General features: G+C 39.8%; 1 protein-coding gene across 1 annotated transcript in view; it reads right to left on the bottom strand.

The window, feature by feature from the left end:
- LOC109483570 (tyrosine-protein phosphatase Lar-like) overlaps positions 1-23,498 on the bottom strand; it is a 71,438-nt gene extending 47,940 nt beyond the window's left edge. Inside the window, 1 exon segment of the mRNA XM_019786606.1 lies at positions 23,165-23,498. Coding sequence (XP_019642165.1) covers positions 23,165-23,498 — 334 coding nt within the window.
- Between the last annotated feature and the right edge of the window lie 2,591 nt (positions 23,499-26,089).

Below are 26,089 nucleotides of genomic sequence, written 5' to 3' on the forward strand. Positions count from 1 at the left end.
AGCTTGTTTTTTCCACTCTCCCCCCATCTCCAGATCTTCCTTGAGGGCTGATTTGACAGCGTCAGTTATGTTCACAGCATCCCCTCTTTCCAGAGACTTCAGGGCAACAAAAGCAGTGGTTGGCTCGATGTTGTCCTTGAGGTACCTGATTTGGATAACCTCCTCTTCGATATTACCCGCATCACTGCTTCCATCTGCTAGGACAGCGACGAAGTCCGATTCCTGCAGACTGGAGCGTAACTCCTTCTTCATTCCAAGGGAGATGTAGTCCACAAATATACGCGCTTCCTTGTCATTCCAGTAAGCGGTTCCAACATCCAGCCCATTACATTTTTGCAATCTTAGTAGCTCCGGGAAGTCTGTGTACGGTCTGCCTTGCTTGGCCACATAGAATGCAGTTCGGAAGAGATTTATCATCTGCTGTAACTTCTTTCTTCCATCTTCTGCACCACCTTTTCCATGGGTCTTTCTTGAATTGGCACCCTTTCCATGTCAAAACGGTTCATAGCACTGACGTGACCTGGTGATTTTTCATGAGACTCTATCACTTTTAATCTCATGGAAGTTGTCCCTGTAATGAAGGCATTCTTTTTGCCACTCTTGTTATATTTTCTGCAAGCCTCACACCACATAAGCTTTCTGTTTTTTTGTTTCAGCCAAGTGCGTCTTTGTTTGGTTGTCTTGTCCACGAACCATGAATCTTGGAACAGGTATATCTTCTTCTTCTTCTTCTTTCTCTTCTTTCCTTTATCCTAAAGAAATAAACAATTGTTTGGCCTTATAAACAAAAAACGCCTTGCCCTGTTCACTGCTTTAGGTCAGCTTTAATATCACATTTGTTAAAATTTCAGTGAAAAAGCCAATAGTAAGGTGACAGTCAAACAAATAACAAAATTGACTGCAATTCTTTTTTCCAAAGGGACACAAAAATTACCAAAAGAAGACACTTCAGACTGTACAGTACTTTTAATTGTACTACAATCAACAATCTTCTGTTTAAACTTGGTCACAAATGATAAACTGGTAGAGAAGTTGGTTGAAATAGAAACAAATGACAAACACGATAGTATCAATGATTTTGTTTAATTTCTTAACAACATGTTCCTTTGCTTGTTGTTTTTAAAGTAAGGGTAAAGTTTAGGTAAAATTATGAATTCAAATGACTTGCTTTGGGCAAAATACGAAATTTCTACACAGCAACATTTAATTTCTGGGTAAGACTTCACAGTATACTTAAAAAATTAAGGGTTCCACACGTAAAGAATGCTAAAAATGATCGTAGCAAGAGTGGAAATTGCATCGCTATGGAAATAACACAGTAATGATCTTACCGAAAAAAAGGCAAATTTGGATTCCGAGATCGAAAAAAAATATTTAAAAAAAATCTAGAAATAAAAAAAAACTCACACAAACCCCCGGTCGTTTTGCACTTGACTCCTCAGTTGAATCAGACTCTGACTCGGAATCCGACTCTGATGACCCGGAACTGGACACGGAAGGAGCACGGGAGGCCGTGGACGGCCCGGGAGTGTTGTCTGCTGCCGAGAGCACATGGCCGCCCCCCTCCCCCTCTGTCTCGGCGCTCCCACGGCACGGTCGGTCCACTTCTCCCTCGTCCGGGCGTGTTTCCCGTTGGTTTCCAGCTTCATCGGTTCCTTCGGGGTTTTGAAGAGCTTGGGCTGATGATGTTGTTGCCACATCTCTTTCGTTCGCCATTACGATCGGACCTCTGCTGAAGGAACCGTAGAAGCGAAGTCTGCCTCGACATATTTGTTTTTGCTTTGTCATCCACGAATTTCATGGCCGAATTTTGTCGACACCCGGGTATTGACGATGTGACCTCGAAGATTATCGAAGGCAAGCGAAAACTGCACGAAAACAACATTTTGTCACATGACATGCCCCCGAGGTAACTCCCAAAAAGCGTCGGAAAGTTCCGGAAGCGAGTTCGCGATGTTTTGGTCACATGACTATCAAGAAACCGGGGAACGAGAAGGAAGAGATCTCGTGTCCAGTGTTGTAGTCGGGATCCGGAAGTTGGTGGGTAACGCGATGTCGGCACTGCGCCGACACATTTTCGGGCTTTAAAAACTGACGTAAATCTAATTCTATCTCAAGAATTTCAAACAAGCAGTGCATCAAAGGTTTTTTATTATTTTATTCCATCACAGCAATGTTGGAATTACAGTGTTTTGTACCTTTACCGTACTTAATACTACAAAAATATTTAGGTGCACCGGTGCACCCACAGTCAAAAATTGGGTGCACCGATCCAATTTTGGGTGCACTAAGGTGCACATGCACCCATTATTTCGATCCCTGATACTGGTATATATGTCAGGGTACAGGCTCTGTAGAATTGGCAATTATACTGGTAGACATCCCTATCTGAGTCTCTGTCAAAAGAAAGTTTCAAACTCCAATCTCTAAACTGACATATGACATGACATACACAGAGAAAAAAGGCTTAACTCAATGTATATACAACCTATTCAAGTCAGGGCACATCCAGACATTCAATACGTCTGTGGGCAAGTGTTCGATCTTCCGCTAAACCCCAAGACTTGGACCTGGAACTACTCAGAACTCAAGATTGGCAAGTAAAATCCACTCAACCCTTTCTCAAACAGTGCAGTCTATCAATAACTGCCTATCTATGAAGTCTGTGTCTGCCATATCTGTACTTTATACCTTCCATCTGGCCAAGATATGATTCACCTGTTCCCTGCCCACATGGTTGATATTAGAATTAATAACCTAGTGTCAACCCTTCAACTGGTTCTCATTCAAAAACTTTATCCGGTTAAGCACCTACTACGATAAGGTGTGAGGTCTCTCTCTTTTTTTCTGTGGTTTTAATCTGGTAAGAGGAACCTATGATGTACTACGGTAATTTGACAAATACACCTGTCCAGAAAGGAACAAGAAACAGACATGTTAACAAATTTGTGTTATCAAACCAGAATCAAATAGCTTTAGTCCAGTATGAGTTCTTGTAATCAAATATGGTGTTTTTTTCTTGGTCTAAATTGTGTGCAACATCTTTGAAAAGAAAACTGTGTCATCACCTGTTCAACTAAGATATGCAACTTAGATTGAAACATCAAGTTGCGATCAGCCTTAAGTTCTTTACTTCAGAAGGCACCGAAAACTTTTAATCCGAACAAAAATAGTTCAAACACGCAAACAGGACTGGGCAATGTAAACATTTGTATGTACCCATCAGCCCACAGTGACAGTTGCATGATGGGATACCACAGCTGTAACTATGTCCTCATCACCCCATCAAACTTGTGTAAACTCAACTCAGCTATAACAATAACTGTGTTTTGATTTACAAAGGACATATTACACTTGACCTGCCAAAGCATAACACATCCTTCAACAAGCCTGCCCCTTTCTGATTAAAATCTTCAAGTGATTACGGAAAACTGAGACGAATATGACGGTTTACAAGAAAAAATTGCTTCATCCCTTTCAAGTTGAAGACCTTTCGGAAGAGGTACAACCCGACGTTAATGAAAATCCTGCTCAGAACGAGCCAACCTGGAACCTTTACAACTTGACTACCCTGTTGGGAGCGTCTTTACAGACTTTTAGTCGCACTTTCCCACGCTTAAGCTACACTGTGGGGAGGCAGTGGAATAAAATCACCCCTGATAGTCTCTAACCTCTCTGTCCCTCCCAGCATAGCTGAAACATCAGGGGAAATCATGGTTTGATTGAAATGTATCCTGACATCACAGGTGGACAGTCTGCTTCTTTGGGGGTCTGCATGGGGGTGGTGTAATAAAAGTACTTTGGGGGTCTGTATGGGGGTGGTGTGATACGAATAACTCAAAACTTGTGGTGCTTGTAGTCAAATCATTTCGGCAAATTTGTCCCTAGTTCACTACATTAAATTCAACTATCCACCAGTCACGCTTGAACTGAATTGGATTGTTCTGATGAGGAATTATGTAAAATTAAAGGCAGCTAAGTATGCAATACAAAAAAGTGGCATATAGACCCCTTCTTTCAATCTGATTCACCTGCGTAAACCAGTCCCTCACAGAGTGCGACATTGTAGAAACTTTGAGGTTTTGTGTTTGTATATTCTAGCTCGCATGTTGGGAACTGAACACTGATGTTACAGGCTTGTTAGGGCCTGTGAGACTTTCTGAGAAAAGAGGGAGATGAAAGCCTCACTCCCATATGGAACTGCTTCAGGTACTATGAGATACGATCTATACATTAGCCCTTCCCTGGGACCTTTCTGAAGTGGGAAAAATTTCTCGAAAACCGCAAGAATTTGTTTCTGACATGGAGCGAGCACTGGCTGGAGGGATAGTGTTACACGATAGGACAGTTGGGCCATAATTTGTTTATTTTCAGATGATGCCCCCAGAATTCCACAGGTCCAGCGATGCCACTAGTTGATACAACCCTGGACTGTTATTGTTACCCTGACAACAGTATTAAAATTTTTTGCCCCTAAACTGCCACATCTTTTACCAATCGTGATCATCTAGTAAACAAGGCCAAATTTGGAAACATTTTCACTTAATCTTCACTAAAATTCTTTCCTGAAACTTCAAATAATCAAACTGCAAAGATCTCGACTTTAATCTACGAACAATGATCCCGAATTGACCCGGAGATGTTGACATGTAAAGACAGTTGACATATTTGGGGGTGAGCCATATCAACAGACCATAATATACACAGATCTCCTGGCATCTGCCTGGGGAACTGTCAATCATAGAACAGGCTGATAACTTCTGTCACCTGTTCTTTCTGTCTTCGTGTCTGATTTGTTTGTTTTTCCACAGCGTTCTCTTTTTTGTTGTGGAGAGAAACCAAGCAACAGTGGACTTGTCGTGTGAAACTGTCGTGAGAAACTGGTGGAAGAAGATAGCATAGAGCATGTCTACATTGGCTGGCTTTCAAAGAAAGTACCGATAACATTTTTGTCATAGTTATACTAACTTATAGATTATACCAGTCAGAACACAGTTCGTGTCAAAAGTAATGGATAACATTTGCTGGTGTCAAAAGATATTTTTAACAAATTTGGGTCTTGAAAAATTTGTCAACACATGGCCTGGTCTGGCTTATAAATTTAACTCAACTGTTGCGAATAAAATTTGAAAGTGATTTCATACATTCAAATGAAGTAATGAATAGGTACAGGTCATTAAAATTGTACGGTTGAGGTTTAATATTTTAAAAGCAATTTGGGCACAGGATTGTTTTTTTAAGAACCAAAATATGGAATTCGCATGGCATTAGCTACACTTGTATGTGACTGTGTGCCTCTGTGTGTTTTACCACCCAAAAATGCCATACAATTATGTGTTGCCCGGGTAAAGTATTGTATGTGCAAATAAACACTGAGCCTTGGCCAATAAAGAGGTTATCACCGAGATCGATTTTTTATACAAATAGCATTCCAGGCTTGAACTTTTGTCTGTTTAAATATCAGTCTATAACCTTGCAGCTCTGCGATTTATTATACCCATAGCAACTATCAACGTATTGTCCTGTATTATTTGACAAACCACACTACTGCATTTCACAATTTGATTGTATTGTTTATGAACTCGAAGCTACCTGAGTTTTATAAAGGCAACCAAGAAGTGCCCTAAAGTAATTCAGGGGTCTCCCCAGAAATTTTAGGGAAGAAGTGCTCCCTAATCGGATGATGTCGCGGGGGAAAAAATCAGCAAATTTTCATGAAAATACTTAGAGAAAACTCTAAATTTGCACATTTGGGGATATGTGCTAGGATTTTTGTGAGAGGGGGAGCACCCTTGCTTCATTGCTTGGGGAGAGCCCTGATAATTTTGACCTACCAAATACAGCCATTCACCTATAGCACCTGACTGTCCACTTTCAAACACCTGCGCTGTTGCCTAAACCTTTGCAAAGCCTGTTTATTCATGTCTATTACACAGTAAACAACAGGATAACTATCGGAGACAAAGTCTGGGATCTCGCTCTCAAACAAACACAGTTCTCCATCAAAACATTGCTTATTGGAATGAACACCTGCGGATTGTAGCCAGGATTACGATTTATTGAAATCTGACAAAACGATCACTAAAGGTTTAGTTTTTCCCATTTTACTTCAAAAGAGTGAAAATCCACTAACAAAGAACTACATGTTTCCTCAATCCTGTTAACATTTTTCGAACAATGCCTCAAAGGAAGGGGAGGATCTTAAGACTCCTCAAGGTGTTTTCAAGGTGTCTGAAGGGGTGTTCCGAAGGGAATAAACGTCTTAGAGTCTGTGTTGTGTGTTTAGTCTGGTACTGAAGGAAGAATGTTGAGGAGACTTGTATGAAAAGAGAAGGATCATCTGAAGAAAAGGCAGGGTGAATAAACGCATCTATCGGAAACTGACTCAAAGTATACATTGTTCTTATATAACTTTTTAAGTGTGTATTTACAAAGGTTTATCGTGACAACACCTGAACTTAAAACATATTGCACAAGTTTAGAGAATACAGTCACAGTAAAATTCCTTACCATATACTATGATATAGCATTTTACCTTTACATGTGCCTTTCCATAGCATCCAAGACAAACACTGTATTTCTTTCCATAACATCCAAGCTTATAATCAGGTAGAAATACTGTTGCTGCCAAACCACATACACTCTTATACTTAGCCTTAATGTTATATGAACCCTTCCATGTCTTTCTTTATTGCTTGAATCATAAATCATAGTTTACGTGAGCAATATTCTACTTCTCATGGAGCCTGTGAACAAACAGCAGCAGACTGAAAACACTTCAGATACAGCTAATGATTTACTGTTTCTATAAAGTAGGAACAAGAGCTCAATAAATCTTCCCTAATTAAACTGGAGTGACACATTGACAACCCAATATCTCTCCTACATTAAAAGGAAATGAAAACTCGAGAGCAATTTTAGTTTAGGTACAGGGGAAGCAAGGAGTTCTATACTTCAGACCCAAATTATATACATTTAGATTATTTAAATTTAAAACTAAGGCTTCACATTGACAAAATGCAAAATCATTTTAGACTTAGAAATCAAAAATCTTAGGTAAGCCTTCTAGTAGTGAATTCTACAAGTATTTTAATTCATTTCTGACGGTACAATAAACTTTATAAAGTTTCCCACCTTAAACTTAAATTCAACTAGCTTTCTTCCCTGCATGTTGCTGTATTTTCCCCATAAAGACACTTGAAATGAAAGTAAATTTAAGTCTCAAAGTTCCCAGTGTCCACAAGTTCAAAGTTAACATTTGCTAAACATTCCAAACTCAAACAAAGCAACCCTACATCTCCAAAAGCACAACCTTGCCCCCACTGTTTAGGTGTGGCAGCGACAAGAATGTAGGAAAACAAACTCTTTCATTACCCCATTGTTAGTAGGTGTCACCTATCCATTGTTCCCTCCCCCCACATGCCATAGTTAATCCCTTCCTAATCCCCAAGGATTAGTCTGAGAAAGCAACACCTTGTTGATAAGTGTTTAACGCCCGGCCCCCAAGAGATCCATTGTTGTGTCCTTTGTCTATTGTGTAAGACTATACAATGTCAAACACATTAGGAAGCCTTTTTAAAACTTGTATAATCATTTATCAGACACTTTTGTAGCAATACTTGTGATAAACATAAAATACATGTCTAAAAAATGTCACTGTATAGAAAATATAGTGATAACTCTACAATTCTATGTCAAACATATTAGAAAGGCTTTTAAACACTTGTATAATCATTTAACAGACACTTAGTAGTCATCTTTTGTGGCTGTACTAGTGATAAACATAAAATAGATGTCTAAAAAATGTTGTTGTATATAAGAAAATATAGAGATAACTCTACAATTCTATGTCAAACATATTAGAAAGGCTTTTAAAAACTTGTGTAATCATTCATCAGTCATTTAGTCTTCTTTTGTGGGTATACTTGTGATAAATATAAAATAGATGTTTAAAAAATGTCACTGGATGTAAGAATATATAGTGATAACTCTACAATTCTATGTCAAACACATTAGAAAGGCTTTTAAAAACTTGTATAATCATTCATCAGTCACTTGGGCTTCTTTTGTAGCTATACTAGTGATAAACACAAAATAGATGTCTAAAAAATGGTACTGTATGTAAGAAAATATAGTGATAACTCTACATTTCATTGTCCTAGTTAAGGATAAACCAACATGCCTTTTTGTCAGTTGAGATAGATTACATTACAATAGTTTATATTTAGGTTTTCCAAATCCGTAACTGTTAGAACATGGGAAGGTCATGGTCAGAGACTAGTTCTAGAGTCTATAATTTGAATGGATGACTTTGTGTAACTCTAGCCATATACATTTTCGCAGGTCAAGAAGGTTCACGGTGTAAAATTTGTTACCAGTAAGGCAATACAGCTTGTAAAGCGACTTCACATGAAACACAATTACTGTTCCTCCATAGCAATGTGTCAACGACGTTTGGTAATGTAGAAGTATGTGACATTCTTTCTGCATGAAATGACAGATTCGAAGTGCCTTGAGACAGATTGCGTGACTACCTCAAACATATCTTAAAGAAACAGTAGACAGTCTTCCTGTCATACTTCACTTCATCTTAAAGAACTGCTGACAGCTATAACTAAGATGTCTGGAGTTATAAGACATGTCTCTCAAGTTCAGGAGAAACTAAGAAGGTTGCTAGGGCTCGAAATTCATTTTTCGGAATAGGTGCACTGGTGCAACCAATCTAAAAATTGGGTGCAAAAAAAATATTTTTAGGTGCACCATATAAGATAAGATAAGTAGAATGTCAACAAAAACTATAATTATGTTTCATTTCAAGAAAAGTACTATGACAATGATTGTATCATTTTTTCTAACACTTAGATGTTAAGAATATGCTGTAACTACTATATATTTAACATCTTTACATACGTTAAACCTAAGAAAATATTTGGGTGCCCTGGTTCACCACAGAAAAAAATTGGGTGCACTAAGGTGCACATGCACCCAGTATTTCGAGCCCTGGTGCTGCTAGCTTGGGGACGATAGAAACACCCCCAGACTGCCCCCAATCTACCAGGGTCCATGTTTCTACACCCGACATGTAACATTAGAATGTGCCTGTATAATCAGTACAACTGGGGTCAGGACTGGTATGCAACAAATATCATCTGAGTGCCTGAGATATGGGCTTGTTTTTCTGAACTCTGCCGAGGTCCTATTTGTCCTGCTACGCGTCACTCAACGCAGTACACATTAACTGTACCAAAAACATATTTCTATAGCAGCTATGACAACTTTTCTTGCCACAAGAGACTATCGAATATCAGACAAAGAGACAGACTTATAAAAACTGAAATATTACGTCTGCCAGCCATGCAGTTTTCCTGATATTACTCAAAAGATATCGCGAGCACTTTGCTACCTCCACAGTCAATCATTTGAATAATCTTTAAGCAGTCTAGACGCTCCAGACACTGTGTCTATATAAGAGGAGGCAGGGCCTAAGGCGTAAGAGGCATTTAACTTTCTTAATTGCGCCATAGATTATCCAATCATGTCAAAGTGTTGCAATTACGGTCTTGACCTTGGACATCAATCTATGGAAAGAGCGCTCCTGGAATGCCATCGATAAATTCCAACAATTATTTGGGGACGGGAAGCAAAAATTGATCTCTGTTTCAATATCTGTGCCAAATAAAGAGAAATTTGGCAAGTTTGAAGTTGCCATCTTTCTACGTAAGTTGGCATCAGTCAAGAAAAGTTGGAACTTGCTGATTCAACAGGACATCAATAAATTTCAACAATTATTTGGAGGCAGGAAACAAAATTGATTTCTTTGGTTTCTGTTTCAATATCTAAGCCAAAAAAAAGGATAAGTTTGCAGTTGCTGTCTTTTTACAAAAAGTTGGCATCCCTCAAAAAGCTTGGAATTTGCTGATTCAACAGGTCATTTGCACTTTTAATCTTGCCAAGTTTCTAAATGACTTTCAACTTGCCAGGTCAACCCATAAATCGTCACCCAACAACTTCCTCCAAAGTTCTGCTGTTTCCAGTTTTCACCAACACTTTATAAAACTGCCAGATCACACTTCACCCCATATCTTGCCAAGTTTCCTAACAGTCTCAACTTGCCAATGCTTTCCTGAACTTTGGACTTCCGAACTTTCTCAGAACTTACAACTTGCCAGGTTACTCTATAAATTAAAACTCAACCACTTCTTCTGTAGTCCTGGTGTTTCCAATTTTCTCAAACACTTTGATGAAGCTGTCTGGTATGTCTAACATGTAGATCACACCAACCTCGCCTATCACTCATTCTCTTGGACTTTGCTCTTTCCGGCTTGATCCACAACTTTCAAGTTGCCTGCGGGCTACCTCACCTTGAACTTTTCCATCTCTGTAAAAGACTTGGAGTTGCCAATTTGAGTGAAACTTTGACGTTGCCAGCTTTTGATAAGTCAGGCACAAACACTGGAGGATAGCAGGTATAGCTGTAATGAACTGGACCTTTCAAAGCTACTTTTGTAGTCGGTAACATATCAGAGGTCCTACAGCAGACAGCTTTCTCTATGAGATGCAAACCAACCTGCTATTATTCTACAAGACATTGAACTTTCTAGCTCTGTCTATAAGACATGAAGTTGACAATCTTATCTGAAACTCACATCTTGCTAACCTTTTCTTATCACTGAATCAATCTTAAATTGCCAACGATCTGGGGGACCAATTTATACTACACATGACCTTGAACTTTCTGGCTCTGTCTAAGACATGAAGTTGACAATCTTATCTGAAACTCACATCTTGCTAACCTTTTTCCTATCACTGAATCAATCTTAACTTGCCAACGATCTTGAGGACCAATTTATACTATACATAACCTTGAACTTTCTGGTTCTGTCCAAGATGTGAACTTGCCAATTTTGTCTGAAACCTTCCCTATCACGGAATCAATCATAATTTGTCAACGATCTGGGGGACCAATTTATACTATACATAACCTTGAACTTTCTGGCTCTGTCCAAGATGTGAACTTGCCAATTTTGTCTGAAACCTTCCCTATCACTGTATCAATCATAATTTGTCAACGATCTGGGGGACCAATTTATACTATACCTAACCTCTAACCTTGAACTTTCTTGCTTTTTCCAAGATCAGAAGTTGCCAATTTTGTCCGAAACCCACATCTTTCTAACCTTTCCTATCACAATGAATCTGCCAATATTCTACTAGGACCAATTTGTATACCTAACCTTGAACTTTCTGGTTCTTTCCAAGATCAGAAGTTGCCAATTTTGTCCGAAACCCACATCTTTCTAACCTTTCCTATCACAATGAATCTGCCAATATTCTACTAGGACCAATTTGTATACCTAACCTTGAACTTTCTGGTTCTTTCGAAGATCAGAAGTTGCCAATTTTGTCTAAAACTCCCATCTTGCTAACCTTTCCTATCACAGCGTATCTGTTCTTACCTGTCAATATTCTCTAGCACCAACTTGAATTATCTACCTAACCTTCAACTTGATCTTCCCATCTATGTCTTAGTCATGAATTTGCCAACTTTAACTCCCGTCTTGCTATCCTTTTCTATCACACAGTGTCTGTTCTTACATGTCAATATTCTCTAGCACCAACTTGAATTATCTACCTAACCTTCAACTTGAACTTCCCATCTATGTCTCGGCAATGAACTTGCCAACTTTGCTTGTAACTTTGACCTTGCAAACTTTCAAGTCCATCACATGAACTCCATGATAGATAACCTTGATTACTGGTTCCTCCACAGACAGGATAGTGATCTTTAAGAAGACAAGAGGGCCTTTTCATGGGGGATCAAAGACAAATGAGGTGTCAGTGAAACACCTGTCCCCCTGTTATTAAGCCCTGCCAGCTTCAAACTTCCAAAGAGATTTACAGTTGGTGGGATTTGCTGCTTAACAGGTGTGCTGGCGGCTGGGTTTTGTCAAAATCGTGAGGCGAAAAAAGATTTGACAGAGTCTTCCTGTTCTGTTTACGCCTTGAGGAACATGATTTTCATAATAGACAATTAGGGAAGATGGTGTCAAAACATTCTTGGATCAATTCATCATAGAAAATGACATATAATTAAGCAATACATGAAGCTCACATCATTGCAAAAGACAGACTGACAATAAGAGTTATGAAGAAGAATTGGATCTTCTACCATGTCAAATTTTGATGCTGTTTGTATCATTTGTATGCTTTGTTGTTTGTATGCTTTGTATGCTTTGTCTTTATGTCTAATGCCAAGAAACCTAGCTACATACTTGTCTGTTTGTACTTGTATGTTTGCTAATAGAAAATTAAGCAGCTAAAGCACCTAAATATGTGTATCAATGACAGTAAATTACGAAGGTAACATTTTTTACAGGGACTACTTTCTGTTAAGTCACACGAACACATGGCAGCGTGCCAACACATCAGCATCAGGTTGTGCCATGTCACCGGCCTGACAACATAAATACTCATCATGAATGTAAGGGGTACTTTTTGCCCTGAATGGTTGGTTGTCCGACACACGCTTGGCTAACTCACTGTGTGTTAAACAGGGGCTCCAGGGCTCCGACAACACGATAATTATACACCTCCGGGCTACAAATTATCGCCATGTCTAGCTGAAGGAGCTATTGTCCATTGTTGTCGTATCATACTTTCTTATAGATTCGCAAATTTCGCTAACACTACCTTCTCACAAAAAATATCAGCAAAAATTTTTACGTATTTGTAGTTCAGGCTTATATCAAAGTGTAAGGCAACTTTTTACAAACTATTGTTGGTTTATTGTAGAGTTTTATATCAAAATTTGTGCCAGCTGTACACATGTACATGACGTAACCTTTATAAATGCCATGATGGTGGATTCAAGACTTGGAGACATAATCTGTTGAGAGTCTCTGAACTATAATAGGAGGCAAGCTGACCTGATGTTTGAGGATCACCTACTGACATATACCACCCACATGTTGGTTTAACTTCACAAAACTCCAGATTTGAAAGAATTTTGTCAATATGAGGTCATGCTTTAACATACAAACTGCGACTTCTATTCCATAAAATAAATGTAATGACCTTATATCATAAGCTATAGTGGCTGCTCTTGTAACTTGACTGCATCAAAACTTATTTTGTTTATTTCAAACGAGTGTAGCAGCACTTTTCTACAACAATGATGCAGTACGATACCAAAACTTTCCTTCTGTCCACTTACACTTGTCTGTGAATTTACAATGGGTTTACACAGTAGCACCATTTCCCTACTCACTCCAAACTTCTAAAAGACAAAATATCTGATAAAACTGGGCCCGAAGACAAGGATCACATTCAGATCTACCAGATTTCCAGTTCCATTGTGAACTAGCGAGACTCCCAGATCCTTTATAAAGATTCAAACAATAGATAAAAAAGAGATATCCTGTCTGGCAGTCCTTTCCTAATCCTGTCAGTCATTTAAGAACATAAGCTACAGTATTATATCTTACAAAAGTATATTCTTGTCTTCAAAAGGAAGCCATACATTGCCATCTAAACTTTAGCAGCAATGCATTTTAAAAGCATGTTTCTTGGCCTGTTTCTGGCACAAAATGGCAATGTACAATTTGAGCCTAAAATATACATACGGTTCTATCTATATATCAGACATGTATATATGATGCAGAACACTTGGAGAATCTTTCCCACGCTTATGAGTCATCACTTGTGGATCATTACGATGCTCACCACTTACAAATCACCCCACATGTTAGAACAAATGCTCCGCACTAACTCCCTGAGTTCCCCCCTTAGTTTCTGCAGTTGTCGGGGGCAGTTGTTCTGGAGTTGAACTTGTGCCTGTTTTAGAGCACAGCTGTTGCCAGGAGAGGGCGGATCCCACCCTAGGCTATGTTTGGCAGCGCTGGCTTCACCTGTTGTGTGGCATCATGTGATTCAGAACTACACAGTCCTACAAGTCACAGGCCTATTCTAATCTCCAAGCAGATGTTGTTGGGAGAGAAAGATCGTAAAGTTTTCTCACAGGCATCTTTTTTTTCTACAATCTGAAAAATTTTTTAGATAAATTTTCATACAAATTGCACTGCATTTTCTTTTTGTGACCTCCTTGTTTTCTTTACCAAAGTTACATACACGTATCTGATTCTGAATCGTTAATCATTCAAGACATTAAATTTTTCTGAAATATTTCAGAAATTGGGTAATCTAACTCAGGTAGCTCAAGGGCAAACAACTGGCTTTCTGCCAGAGGAAATTCAAATTATCAAACTCTCCAGTGTCAGAAAAATTACTTCCAATATTTCCCAGTCAACCCATGCCAACTACCTTGACTAACAATTCTGCTTTAAGTTAAAACACTGGACACATACTCCACATATCGATCAAGTACAACCCTACATCAACCACAACCAGACTTTGTTTTCTTCAAAAGCCTGCTGGCTTTTCCTAAGGCTTTTAAACCCGGGCAGGCATAGCTGCTATCTTCACTCAGCCCCACAGACCAGTCTGATAAAATTTTAAGACCTTGTAACGCACTTTCGCTATAATCCGCCCTCTAACTTACTTTCACTTGAAGCAATATAACTAAGAAATATCTCGTTCCTGAATCTTCCCAGAAGACGTCTTCAAATGGGAGCCAGCCTTAAGACATGCCAAGTGGGATATAAGAAAGATATCTCTCACGTCTTAACAGTTTCCGTGAGAAACTTGGGCCAAAGGAACCCCGGCGTTATCTCTCCCAAACCTTCCCTCTGGCGATGAACAGCTGCGGAGAGGAGGACAAATTTACCGACTAACGTAAACCGACGTTCCCAACTTTGATTCACATTGCAATGTGGGCTTATCTGGTGAACTGTCACTGTGCCTGAATTACGCCTGCGCCTAAAGAGAGCTCATTCTGCCTACATGACGGGACCACACTGATGCTGAAAGTCTTCATAAAGCTTTAGAGAATAGAGAACATAACTTGTGGACTTAGATGGGATTGGATGGAAGAGAACTGTGATCCTAGTACTACTAGCTATAACTTTAAAGACCCTCCATACAAAATGTTTCTACTATACAACATTTATGAATAATACTAAAAGTCAAATGCAGTTTTGATACTCAAAACTTCTTTAATGTCTTAAAATATCTTCACCTATATCAAATTTCAAACAGACACCTTTAAATTTGAAAGAGACAAGGAAATTCATTGAAATCTTGCATTCAAACCCACATGTCTTCTACAATGCCTTCTGAAGCCTGACACGAACGGCTATCATATTCAAGGCTTACTCAGTGCCTGTTCCAATGTACTTTATGGTTTATTGCACGATATTCCATTTTCTTCAATCTAGGTAGCATCTGTTGTTCATCCCTGCTGACGATCCAGGCTAGCCATAATGTGATCCCATTCTGTTGCACTGACCTGTGCACGATTCTTTCGCTGCACCTTACAGCACACAACACCCTTTCCCAGTAAAAAACGAGCCGAACCATTATACAGAACAGGCAGGCAAGGGTATGTGAAGGTGACTTGGAACCTCTTTTACTTCTGATCAAGCTTTTTGACTGTTGCGAGGTGGTAAGGTCTGCACCAAGTCGCTCGTGTAGAAGTAAATAAAAAGAGAGGAACTTCAAAGCTAATGCAACTTGTACCCTAAAGTGGACTCACTCTGAATGTCAAATCTAAATGTCTCTGATCACCTATTCATGTATGGGAACAATCTAAAAAGACCCTGCAAGATCAGAGAAGTAGCTACGGCATGGCTAGAAAGTAAAGAAATGATTTCCACTTTCAAGTTTCAGCGGTGAAAGTTTTGCATTCACGGCAAGACCATTCTCTAATGACCTGAGTATGTAGCGAGTGACAGTACAGTACTGGCATACCAAACGAAACATTCATGTGCAGATCACACAAAGTTCAGACCATCAAAGCTATGCTGATTTTGTCGCTTGCCCTGAGAGAAGAAAGTTTTTAAACTTGATCAAAACCATGCAGGAGGGTGTAACGTTATGCCTTTGGCGATAAGATAACATTTGCGTTATCAGCGTAAGTATGTCTTTTCCCCGAAACGCTTAATGGTGAGGTACAGCACAACTCTCCAACCATCCCAGAAATCCTGATACAGATTTATGTCTCTGTACTTGGGTTGAAGAACGATTGTAAGAGGGCAGCGGTATTGAATTTCAGCGGACAGACACAATACCAACAGGATCAGGAGCCCACTTATCCCGACCCTTACACGACCTTCAAGAGCTTACGCTCGCGACCTTGGCTAGTCTAGTCCCTGTCGAGACTCGTAACTGGTAGCTTCAGGATGTGAAGAGCTCGAAAAGGGCAAACAAGCTTCATTGTTCCTCAGTACTTTTCATTCAAGGATCTTATGAGATTATGAACATTTTGTAAGTTGTACATGTAACCTTTGCTGAGCCTTTTGTATGTTCAAAACTTGGAGACTTTTTGGACATTACATGTAAAAACTTTTCAATGGCCAAACAGAGTGATATACAGTCAAACCTGTTCTCAAAAACCACTCAAGGGACTGAGAAAAAAATGGTTGGTGAGTGAGGGGTGCTCAAAACAACAGTGTGGAATTGGAAGGGACTGTTTTAATGTTGCTTATGACTAGAAGTGGCTTTGGCCTGGCCAGCAAGATTCGACTGTAACAACATTACGCTGCAGCAGAAATTACAACATGGCCAAACATGGGATCACTTCTTTCTGTGCACAAATGCAGTTTTCTATCCAGTAGCTATAAAAGAAACCACTACCAAATCCCTTAGGCTGAAGAAATATTGCCTGTACAGCTTACCCTTGGCCCTACAAAGCCCTGGTCATCTAAAGTAGCGTCCACTGTGTGTCGTTAAGAAGCAAGACCTTCAAAGCACCAAGGCCATGCAATCCACAACCTTTTGTTGCTTAGTCTGTATGGGATAACGTGCCATTTGAAAAGAATGTATGTGGTAAAAACTGATGGAGAAATCTGCAAACTAGCCTAAAACAATTTCTCTTTCCTCCTCCCTCTAGAGCCGGCCCCACACATCAAGGCGACCTTTACCCCGACCTTGCGACCCTGTGACCTTGAGACCATTTATTCTAAGTGCAGGTCAACCGCAGGTGCAATTGCGAAGTCCCATGATGCACTATCTCTGAGTGCTAACTAAACTTAACTGTGGGAAAAAAGTGAAGAGGGGTCCTTCTGGGAAAAGATAAGATGAGGCAAGTTCCTGAGCTGAAAAGGGGTAAAGCTAGCATCTTTGTTTTCGTGACAAAACATGTAAAACAAGAGGGATTTGCTTTTAGTACAGGCATCGACTGGCTTTTGCTTCTTTGTCAATTCCTGTATTCAACCACCTTACCAATAGCAGTCAAATGTAAATCGTAATGTAGCCATTCAAATGTTAGCTGAATATGTAGAAATCTTAAGAATAACAGGAAGAAATTTGAACACTAATTTCAATCACAACTCAGTTAAAATATCTTCTTTCTTTTTCTTTTCCACTTTTCCTACCCTCCAATGTCTAAATGTACCATTACCATTTACTGACACTGATGCCAGAACCCCAGCTTTATCACTGACCTCTGACCTGGAGGGTCGTGCCAACATGCCTGTGCCCCTGCCCCCCAGTTTCAGTAGCCTGCCAAGTTAGATAACACCTCATAGAGCACATACTTCCACTGTATGAGATACTGCTTCACTAGAGCACATACTTTCACTGTAGGGTTCAGCCATAAGAGCTGATTAGTATGGACCTCAAACTTCAGGCATGAATATTATCCATCTCATGCTATATTCTTTTTAAACTTGATGGGAAGATACATTTTGCACATGAAAGACTCTTTGACAAGCAAGCAGTGAGAATTTTGATATAAAAACTCTATCTTTGATTGAATTTTTTTCCTATTTGTTAAACCTGTTTGAAAATACAATGCCACAGTGGTCATTGTCATAAGACATATGTAGATCTAACTTGTAATCCATCCAGTGTATTATAGGATATCCCACTTTGCAATTTTTCTCAATTTCTGCATGGGAATAAACTTTCTTGGTACATTCCAGTATTAGCTCTTTTTCCAGTAGTAACGAATGATGAATCTCACTGTCCAGTTTTATCGCGTTATCCTGACATTATTCTGTCAGCGGCGCGGGTTTAAAAGCTTAAATCCTGCAGGCAGATTTAGTGCTTCATGAAAACTGAAAGAACTGGGACAGGCCGGCCTTTGATAAACCATCGCTTCATTTACGGTGCGCCTCTTCGGGCAGGTTTGATTTATTGCTATACGAAAGGTCAAGAAAGATTTCACTTTCAAAAAAAAGTTTCAAAGTGCATCCTTTTTGCATCAGCTGAATAGAAACCACACTGTAGCTGGTTAAATATCACAGTAAATCTTTCCAGAGTTTCATTTTAAACATCAAAGCTTGGCAGAAAACAACGGTTCTTTAACATATTTCAAACTTCATCAGCAGGGGTCTCCCCAGAAATTCTTATGGGAGAGGTACTCCCTAATCGGTTGATGACAAAATCAGTGAATTTTCCTGAAAATGCTGAGAGAAAACCCTAACTTTGAACATTTTGGGAGTGGTGCTAGGATTTTGGGGAGGGAGGGAGCACCCTTGCTTTATTGCTTGGGAAAGGCCCTGATCAGCAAACCAAATCTTCTTCCCGTTCTCTTACTTGATGTACATCAATTCTATACAGCACTCCCTTTTTCCGTACTTTATTTTGACCCTAATCTTTTGCTGCTTCTCTCTCTCGTAAATGAGGATGCTGCTTTAAAATTTTCAGCGGGGCACGTGCCGGCGATATTATCAGGTAAGAGCATCGCCTCGCATACCAATCACTTCCTTTATCCCGCCGTAACAATTTCCCTACCCGTCATGCTGATGAATGGTTTCTTCCACTCCCTAATGCATCCTGGGAAATGGGCATGGCCCAAGGGAATGGAAGACAAGCTGCCACAACTGTGACTTGTGTTTTGAAATGAAAACCATTTCTTTCAAATTCAATAAAAACGTTTGCCGAAAAGTTATACACATTTTCAACTTTCAATAGTGTTAGACATCTTGAATGAGTAACAGAAGTAATGACGTCAAACCACCTGAGAAATCATAATTTGTGTTCGTTAAAATTCCGCAAATTGGCAGGAAAAATTACGGTAAGTTTCATCATATCTATGCACAAATTCGTCATGTTATAGATAAAAGTTGAAACTAATATCTTCTTTTGGAGGTTATGTTATACATTTTGCAGTTGATTCAAATTACCTCACAATCTATAAGAGCTCGATACATCACTGAAGACATTTCCTATTGCGCAGTCATGAGAAATATGACAGCTAAAAGCACCTTATGATGCATTGACGTATTTCTACGCAGATGACTAATCCTCGACAGTCATTCCCACAACTTTTCCCTCCCCCCGGAATACAAGATGGAAGATTCCCAGTCACATGGAAGCTCATTCCGAATTCCGGTCACGATGATTCCATCCCGCAACCCCACCGATCTAATTCATCAAATCCGATTCGCGGCTGTTTGGTTTTGAGTCGTTTTCCCAAGACCCAAGGTGTCTCCGAATTTTACAATTACTTCTCATCATCTTCGAATCTTCTGTCTTCTCCTCCGCCTCCTTAGCTTACTTAAGACTCTGAACCTCGACACCTTGGCAATGAGGCTTTTTTCTTCCAGCCATCGCTCTCCCAAGACTCGAGGTGTCTACGAATTTTACAATTACTTCTCATCATCTCCGAATCTTCTGTCTTCTCCTCTGCCTCCTTAGCTTACTTAAAGACGCTGAACCTCGACACCTTGACAATGAGGCTTTCTCTGCCAGGGTTTTTTTTCTAAACAGGGGAATAAGGGCACTGCTCCCTCATGTAACCAGCCAGCTCCCTCATACCAATTTTCAGATAGAACCCTAAGTGGCTACATACACATCATCTAGTCTTTCTCAAAATGATCTTTTTTTCAGTCAAGATGTAAAAACAATACAACAATGCCTTCTAGCACTACAAACTGTGTTACTAAAAAAATGCCCCCTCGGTCACTTCGTTCCTTGCCATGCTTGTGATCTGCTCCCTCATGCTGAATTTTTGAAAAACCCTGCCAGCCAATCTGTACCAATTTCCGAAGCGAGAGAATTGGGAATCTGGTTAGGCCGTGCCACCTTGTGTGACAGTCCTCACTCCAGGCGATTCTTCACTGTGTGGGAGTGAACATTTATCAGCTGGTCGCACAACGCAACATCTGGGAGCAGCAAGGAATACTGTCAAATTCCCTTAGAAATGATATATTGAAGACCTGCGGAAGGTTAAATAAGGATACACAGAGAAACTAAGATTTCTCATATTAGTTACCTGTATGTTTAAAATGTATATTTCGAAATTGTATGCTTAAATGTCTGATGTACATTTTTCTTTGATATACCACCTCAATAAAATTCATATGAGCCATTTTTCTTATTGCTCTACAATCAATACCCAAAGAATGAATGATTGAAAATCTGAGTTAGGTTTGCAGATTTGAAATAAAGAATTTATAGCATTTGACACGAAAATCCTTGTAAACATAAGCATCATTCCTCTAGCAGTGACATGTTTTCTATGTAAAAACAAGCACATTTATAAAATAACTAAATACGGAAAACGAGAAAAAGCAGAAGTTATGGGCTCGTTTCCCATACGATTATTTACAGCATTTGACAAGAAAATCCATGTCAATATGGGCATCATTATTCTAAAAAGGACATGTTTTCTGTGTAAAAAGAGGCACATTAAATAATAGCACCACAAGAAGAACTAAGCACAGAAAATGAGAAAAAGCAGAAGTTATGGGCTCGTTTCCCAAACGATTATTGACAGCCCCATGCATAATGCTCTCCCCACTGCCATTAGTGTCTGTCTGTATCGACCAGGTGAAGCCGGTGAGCATCCGTTTTCATTACGCTGACCGCTCCGACCATCATTACTGAAATTCATTTTCATCAGCGTTTCATCAGGACAATTTCAAGTTCAATATTGCTGGAGTCTGGGTGAAGCTCGGGGGATATTTTTTTTCCGATAGCTGTTGTTCTGGGGTGGGCCAATTCTGTGGTTTTCAGATTTATTAATATTTTAAACACAGGGTCAAAACAAATTCCTTTCACCAAAAAACCCAATGAAACAAATTCTTTTAACCAGCACTACGGAATAAAATTCAAAATAAGCTTATCGAAATACATTTACACTTGAAAATGAACCAACTCTCAATCAATGAACATTTTGTACGATATAATCTCAATTCTATGAACACCCTTCAAAAATCTTCTCAAATGTTAGAAACTTTTATGTATTGCTGGGAGTTCTAAAAATACAGTACTAGTATCACAACTTGTTTTATATCAAATTTCAGCTTCAATTAAGATTTCTGGTTTTAACGGATTGATTTACGTTCATATTCATAACCTTCTGGGTTTGGCATATACCAAGCTGTGCAGTCAAAGTTGCCATTTTCCAAAAGTGATATATGGCACGTTTCCGATGACCTGAAATTCTACCCAACATCATGAGGGATGGTCTGACCCAAATACACAGGTCCATAAAACGCCATCTCCCACCTGTGATGCAGGCTGTGACGCATGTACGCCATTTTCAGCCAGCGAAAAAAAAAAAGCCCAGGGCTGAACGCACTGAAGACTATGTTTGGTAATGTCTCATGTCCAAACATAGCCTTAGGTCAGACTTACGTAATGGAGCATTTGGCTCATTTCTGTCTGTATGACTGATAGCAAAAAAGGTGTACCAGACATAGAGCTGCCGAAATGCTTTCTTCTTCTACTTTAAAGTACTTTTTTTAAAACCATGATACCTTTAGGTCATCAGACTTACATAATAGGGGCTTTCCTACATTGCTATCTGTATGACTGATTACAGAAAAGGTTTCCCAGAGGTAGAAGTTTATAGACTGCCGAAATGCTTTTTTTCTTGAACCTAAGTGCTTCTTTCTTCATCCCAGGGTACCTCTAGGTCATCATACTTACATAACAGGGGCTTTCCTTCATTTCTACATCAATGTATCTGTATGACTGATTACAGAAAAGGTGTGCCAGAGGTAAAGTTGGGACTACCAAAAGTACAAGCTTTTTTCTTCATCCATTACCATTGTGCCCGTGGGTCAGACTTACATAATGGAGAATTTGGCTTGTTTCTATCTATAAGACTGATTCCAGAAAAGGGTGTGCCAGAGGTAGGAGTTAGGACTGCTCAAAGAAAATGCTTTCTTCTTCATCCATTATCATTGCGCCTACAGGTCAGTTTTACGTAATGGAGGATTTAGCTTGTTTCTGTCTGTTTGACTGCTTACAGAAAAGATGCACCAGAGTCACAAGTTAGGACTGCCAAAAGCAAATGGTTTTTTTCTTCATCCATTACCATTGTGCCCTATGGGTCAATTTTACGTAATGGGGGATTTGGCGCATTTTCTCAAGCTGTGCCAGAGGTAGAAGTTAGAACCACCAAAAGTAAATGCTCTCTTCTTCATCCATTACCATTGTGCCTATGGGTCAGACTTACAGAATGGAGGATTTGGCACATTTTTTCAAGATCATGTGCCAGAGGTAAAAGTTAGAACTGCCTTTAAGTAAGTGCTTTTTCTTCATCCAGTACCATTGTGCCTCTGGGTAAGGCTTGCATACTGGTAATGGATTCCTTAGCTGTTTTTCCATGCACTTCTGGCACTTTGACTGTAAAATGGTATCACAGACGTAGGAGTTACAACTGCCTAAAAGCTGTCCCTACAGCTTTTACCATGTCACGGCTTGGCATAAACTTTATTTTGCAGGACAGAAAAGTTTTAGACACATTTCATGGGATTTGGTCATATCCAATTTTGTATATTTCTAATTTCTAAACTCACAAAAAAATTGTAATTTTTTTCAGTGATTCTTATAGCAAATCAGGAAAGTTTTCATTGCTATATTTTCACCTGAAACGTCCGAAAATGAAGGAAGTAAGATGATGTGGGCTAAACACAATAGTCTCGAGCCTTACCTTTAAGTACACGTAGCAGTGCGCTCGCCGAAGCCTCTTGCCCAACAATTCTAATAGCAAATCAGCAAAGTTTTCCTTTCTAGATTTTCACCTGAAATGTCTTGAGTATGAAGGAAATAACATGGTGTGGCCTAAACACAATAATCTTATAAGCCTTACCTTTAAGTACACGTAGCAGGGCGCTCGCCGAAGCCGCCTGGCCAACGCCGTTGTCAGCGTTACACTCGAACGTCGTGTCATCCCTCGGGCTTCGCAGGGGGTCTATCCTGAGCACCGACCCCCTCCCGCCGTTAAAGAGAACCACGTCAAACCGTGTCCCGCTGCTGGTGTTGATCTTCCTGCCGCCGGCTTTGGTCCAGGTGAGGGTCGGCACCGGGTCTCCGCCGGCCTCGCACACCAGGCTGATGGTGGACCCGTGGATACCGGTCACGTCGACTGGCGCTCGGATGATTGTCGGGGGATCTGGTGGAAGGGGAAACAGACAAACAAACATGATTTATACGTCTAAAATTGGCAATGTAGTGACATTATGTTATCATACATTGCCAATGACATCTAAGAGAGTTTGGATGCATGTCAAAGGTTCTGGTGGGAAAAATAACAATAGTTATTTGTAATCTTATGAATGTGCTATAATACATTCCCCACGATTTATTTTGGCCACTTGGATGATTGTCAGAGATTAAATTGGTGAAAAAAATGCAGTTTTTGTTATGACATCATGTTATTCTATATAGGTATATAGGAGTGCAAAATAAAGGAATATAATGAGAAATCTATAACTTGCTGCAATACCAGGGTACCATTTAAAAAGAAAATTTTATACTAAAGACAATCTTTCTGGCACCAATGCCATCACATCTTCCAAGAATTATACTGTCTGAAATGTCTGGAACTATATTTGATGAAACAAGATTTCCGCATCAAATCCTGCCAAAATATCACAGCCAGGGCCCTCCAGACAGTAGGGAGAGGGATGTGAAGGTCACCCAAGGACATAAATATGGTCGCCGCAATCAGCCGCAGACAAACCCCCAATCAAACGCATCCATCCATCGTCACCTCTGGGCACTTGGTCCTGCGACAAAATCACCAGCTGTAGGAGGGTGGTGGGCAGAATCACGCGCTCGTATCCGTCCATTTCTCGACCCCACAAACTTCAAACAGCGTCCATCCGACGGCAGTTAGGACTCCTGATTGTGTTCCTTAGCCAGGGTAAGATTCGAGCGGCTTTCTATGGCACCGGAGGGAAAAGGGATGGGCACCAATTGGCTGATTCTATTCCAATTCGGTTCATGAAGGCTTGTGAGGCCGTTAGATGAAATTGGGGACGGCCACCTCGCCTGGAAATTAATTAAGCCAGGTACACCGCGGATTGGAGCGCGTGTGTGGCTGATCAAATCTGCGTGACTCACGCTTGCGTTCTTTAATGATGGATGTCTTCCATCGCTTATCGTGATTCTAAGAAATCAGCCCACACCTTTCTAGTGTTTTTGTCATTCCTTCTTTATTGTTTCATTAAAGGATGATGAGAGATAGGCAGTGAGGATGAAAGAGACAAGCTTAATGAATGTATTTAATGCGAGCGTCCTCTTCCCATCATGCTTAGCAGCGAGTGACATCACCTCATGAATATTGAATGAGCAAGGGTTATTCCAATATTGTTATAGGGGGTGAAAATGAAAAACAGTTTGATGATATGCATCCACTTTTTCTTCACGCGGAGTGAAGGACTGTGTTTCAATTTGAAACTTTGAGTGAATATTCTGACTATGGATTGGATACTGCACTCTTTCAATCAGCTTTAGAATTAGATTCTCAGTACAATTACTGCACTGTTCTTCTGTAAAAAAAAAAGGAAATGCAAGGACGACACCCAGTCTTACAGTGTTTGCAGTGTGCCACTGTGTATCTAACATCTATTTGCTCTTCCGTGGAAGGTACACTGTGGTGCTTATCTGTTCTACACTTCATGCATCACCACATTTCCCTGTGGGCTATCTCTGGGGTACAGTAGGCAGGGCTTTACTAGTTCATTTTATAGGTTCTTAGAAATGCTGAACAGTAAGAGGAATACAACTATTACAAGGGATCTCCAAAAGAAATGAAAAACAAAATTTAAAGCTGCTGCACCACTAGCTACAATTAGAGGGCCACCTACTCAATTGCTTCTTTTTAGTAGTTTCCTAGGACATACTATCATGCTCTAAATTTCTGGACACAGATATAATCAAGTTTTCATCTCAGGCACCTGGTTTTATTTTGATTTCTAATTCAAGTCTTAACCTGCTTGATAATCTAATTTAGAAATGGCCTAGAACAAAGGAAATGACTTGGTGTTGCCTGAGACGCAGGCCTTTTTGTTTTCTCCTAATATAGACAGGTGATGGCAGTCAGAAAGGCAAGGGGTCGGCGGTGACAGACACGGAGGAAAACAAACGACAACTCGCACCATTAAACAAGAATGGCTCTGCAACAGAAGCTAGCGGCAAAAGCCACGGACTTGCCAAGGACGTATCAGCCTTCTTAAAGAAAATTGCTTCTCTAAATAGAACCCCTGACACTTGAGTGACACGTTCAAGGTGACATACCTTGAGAGCAAGCGAAGGGGGGTGGGATTATTCTTGGGTGGTGACAGCGGGACTGAACTATTTCACCGTAATTAGAGGGGAGTTTATTGACTCTTGTAAGCCTACATGACAGAAACCAAGACACAGGGATCTACCATTACAAAGTGGGGGTGATTGCACGGAAAACTGTCAGTATTACGTTAGGACAAAAAACACTGAAATAGAATGATGTAAACGATTTAAAGTTGACAATGGAAAAGCAAGAAGAAAGAGAAATGGTGTGATTTTTCATGAAATAAAAGAATAGCATCATCATAAATTATAATACAGGAAACAATTCAGAAATTTCTGGAAAGTCTCCAAATAAATAGTGCCTTTCATCCCCCACGATTGATCTATAGCTTATCTAGTTCACATCAGATGGCAAATTCATCACGCATCCATTCTTGGTACAGCTCCAAACAAAAGTTTCGGGCGCATGAACGAAAACCTTTCAAAAGATTGTGCGACAAAT

This window comes from Branchiostoma belcheri, unplaced genomic scaffold (assembly GCF_001625305.1).
Source record: "Branchiostoma belcheri isolate BF01 breed outbred unplaced genomic scaffold, Haploidv18h27 scaffold65, whole genome shotgun sequence".
Lineage (NCBI taxonomy): Eukaryota > Metazoa > Chordata > Leptocardii > Amphioxiformes > Branchiostomatidae > Branchiostoma > Branchiostoma belcheri.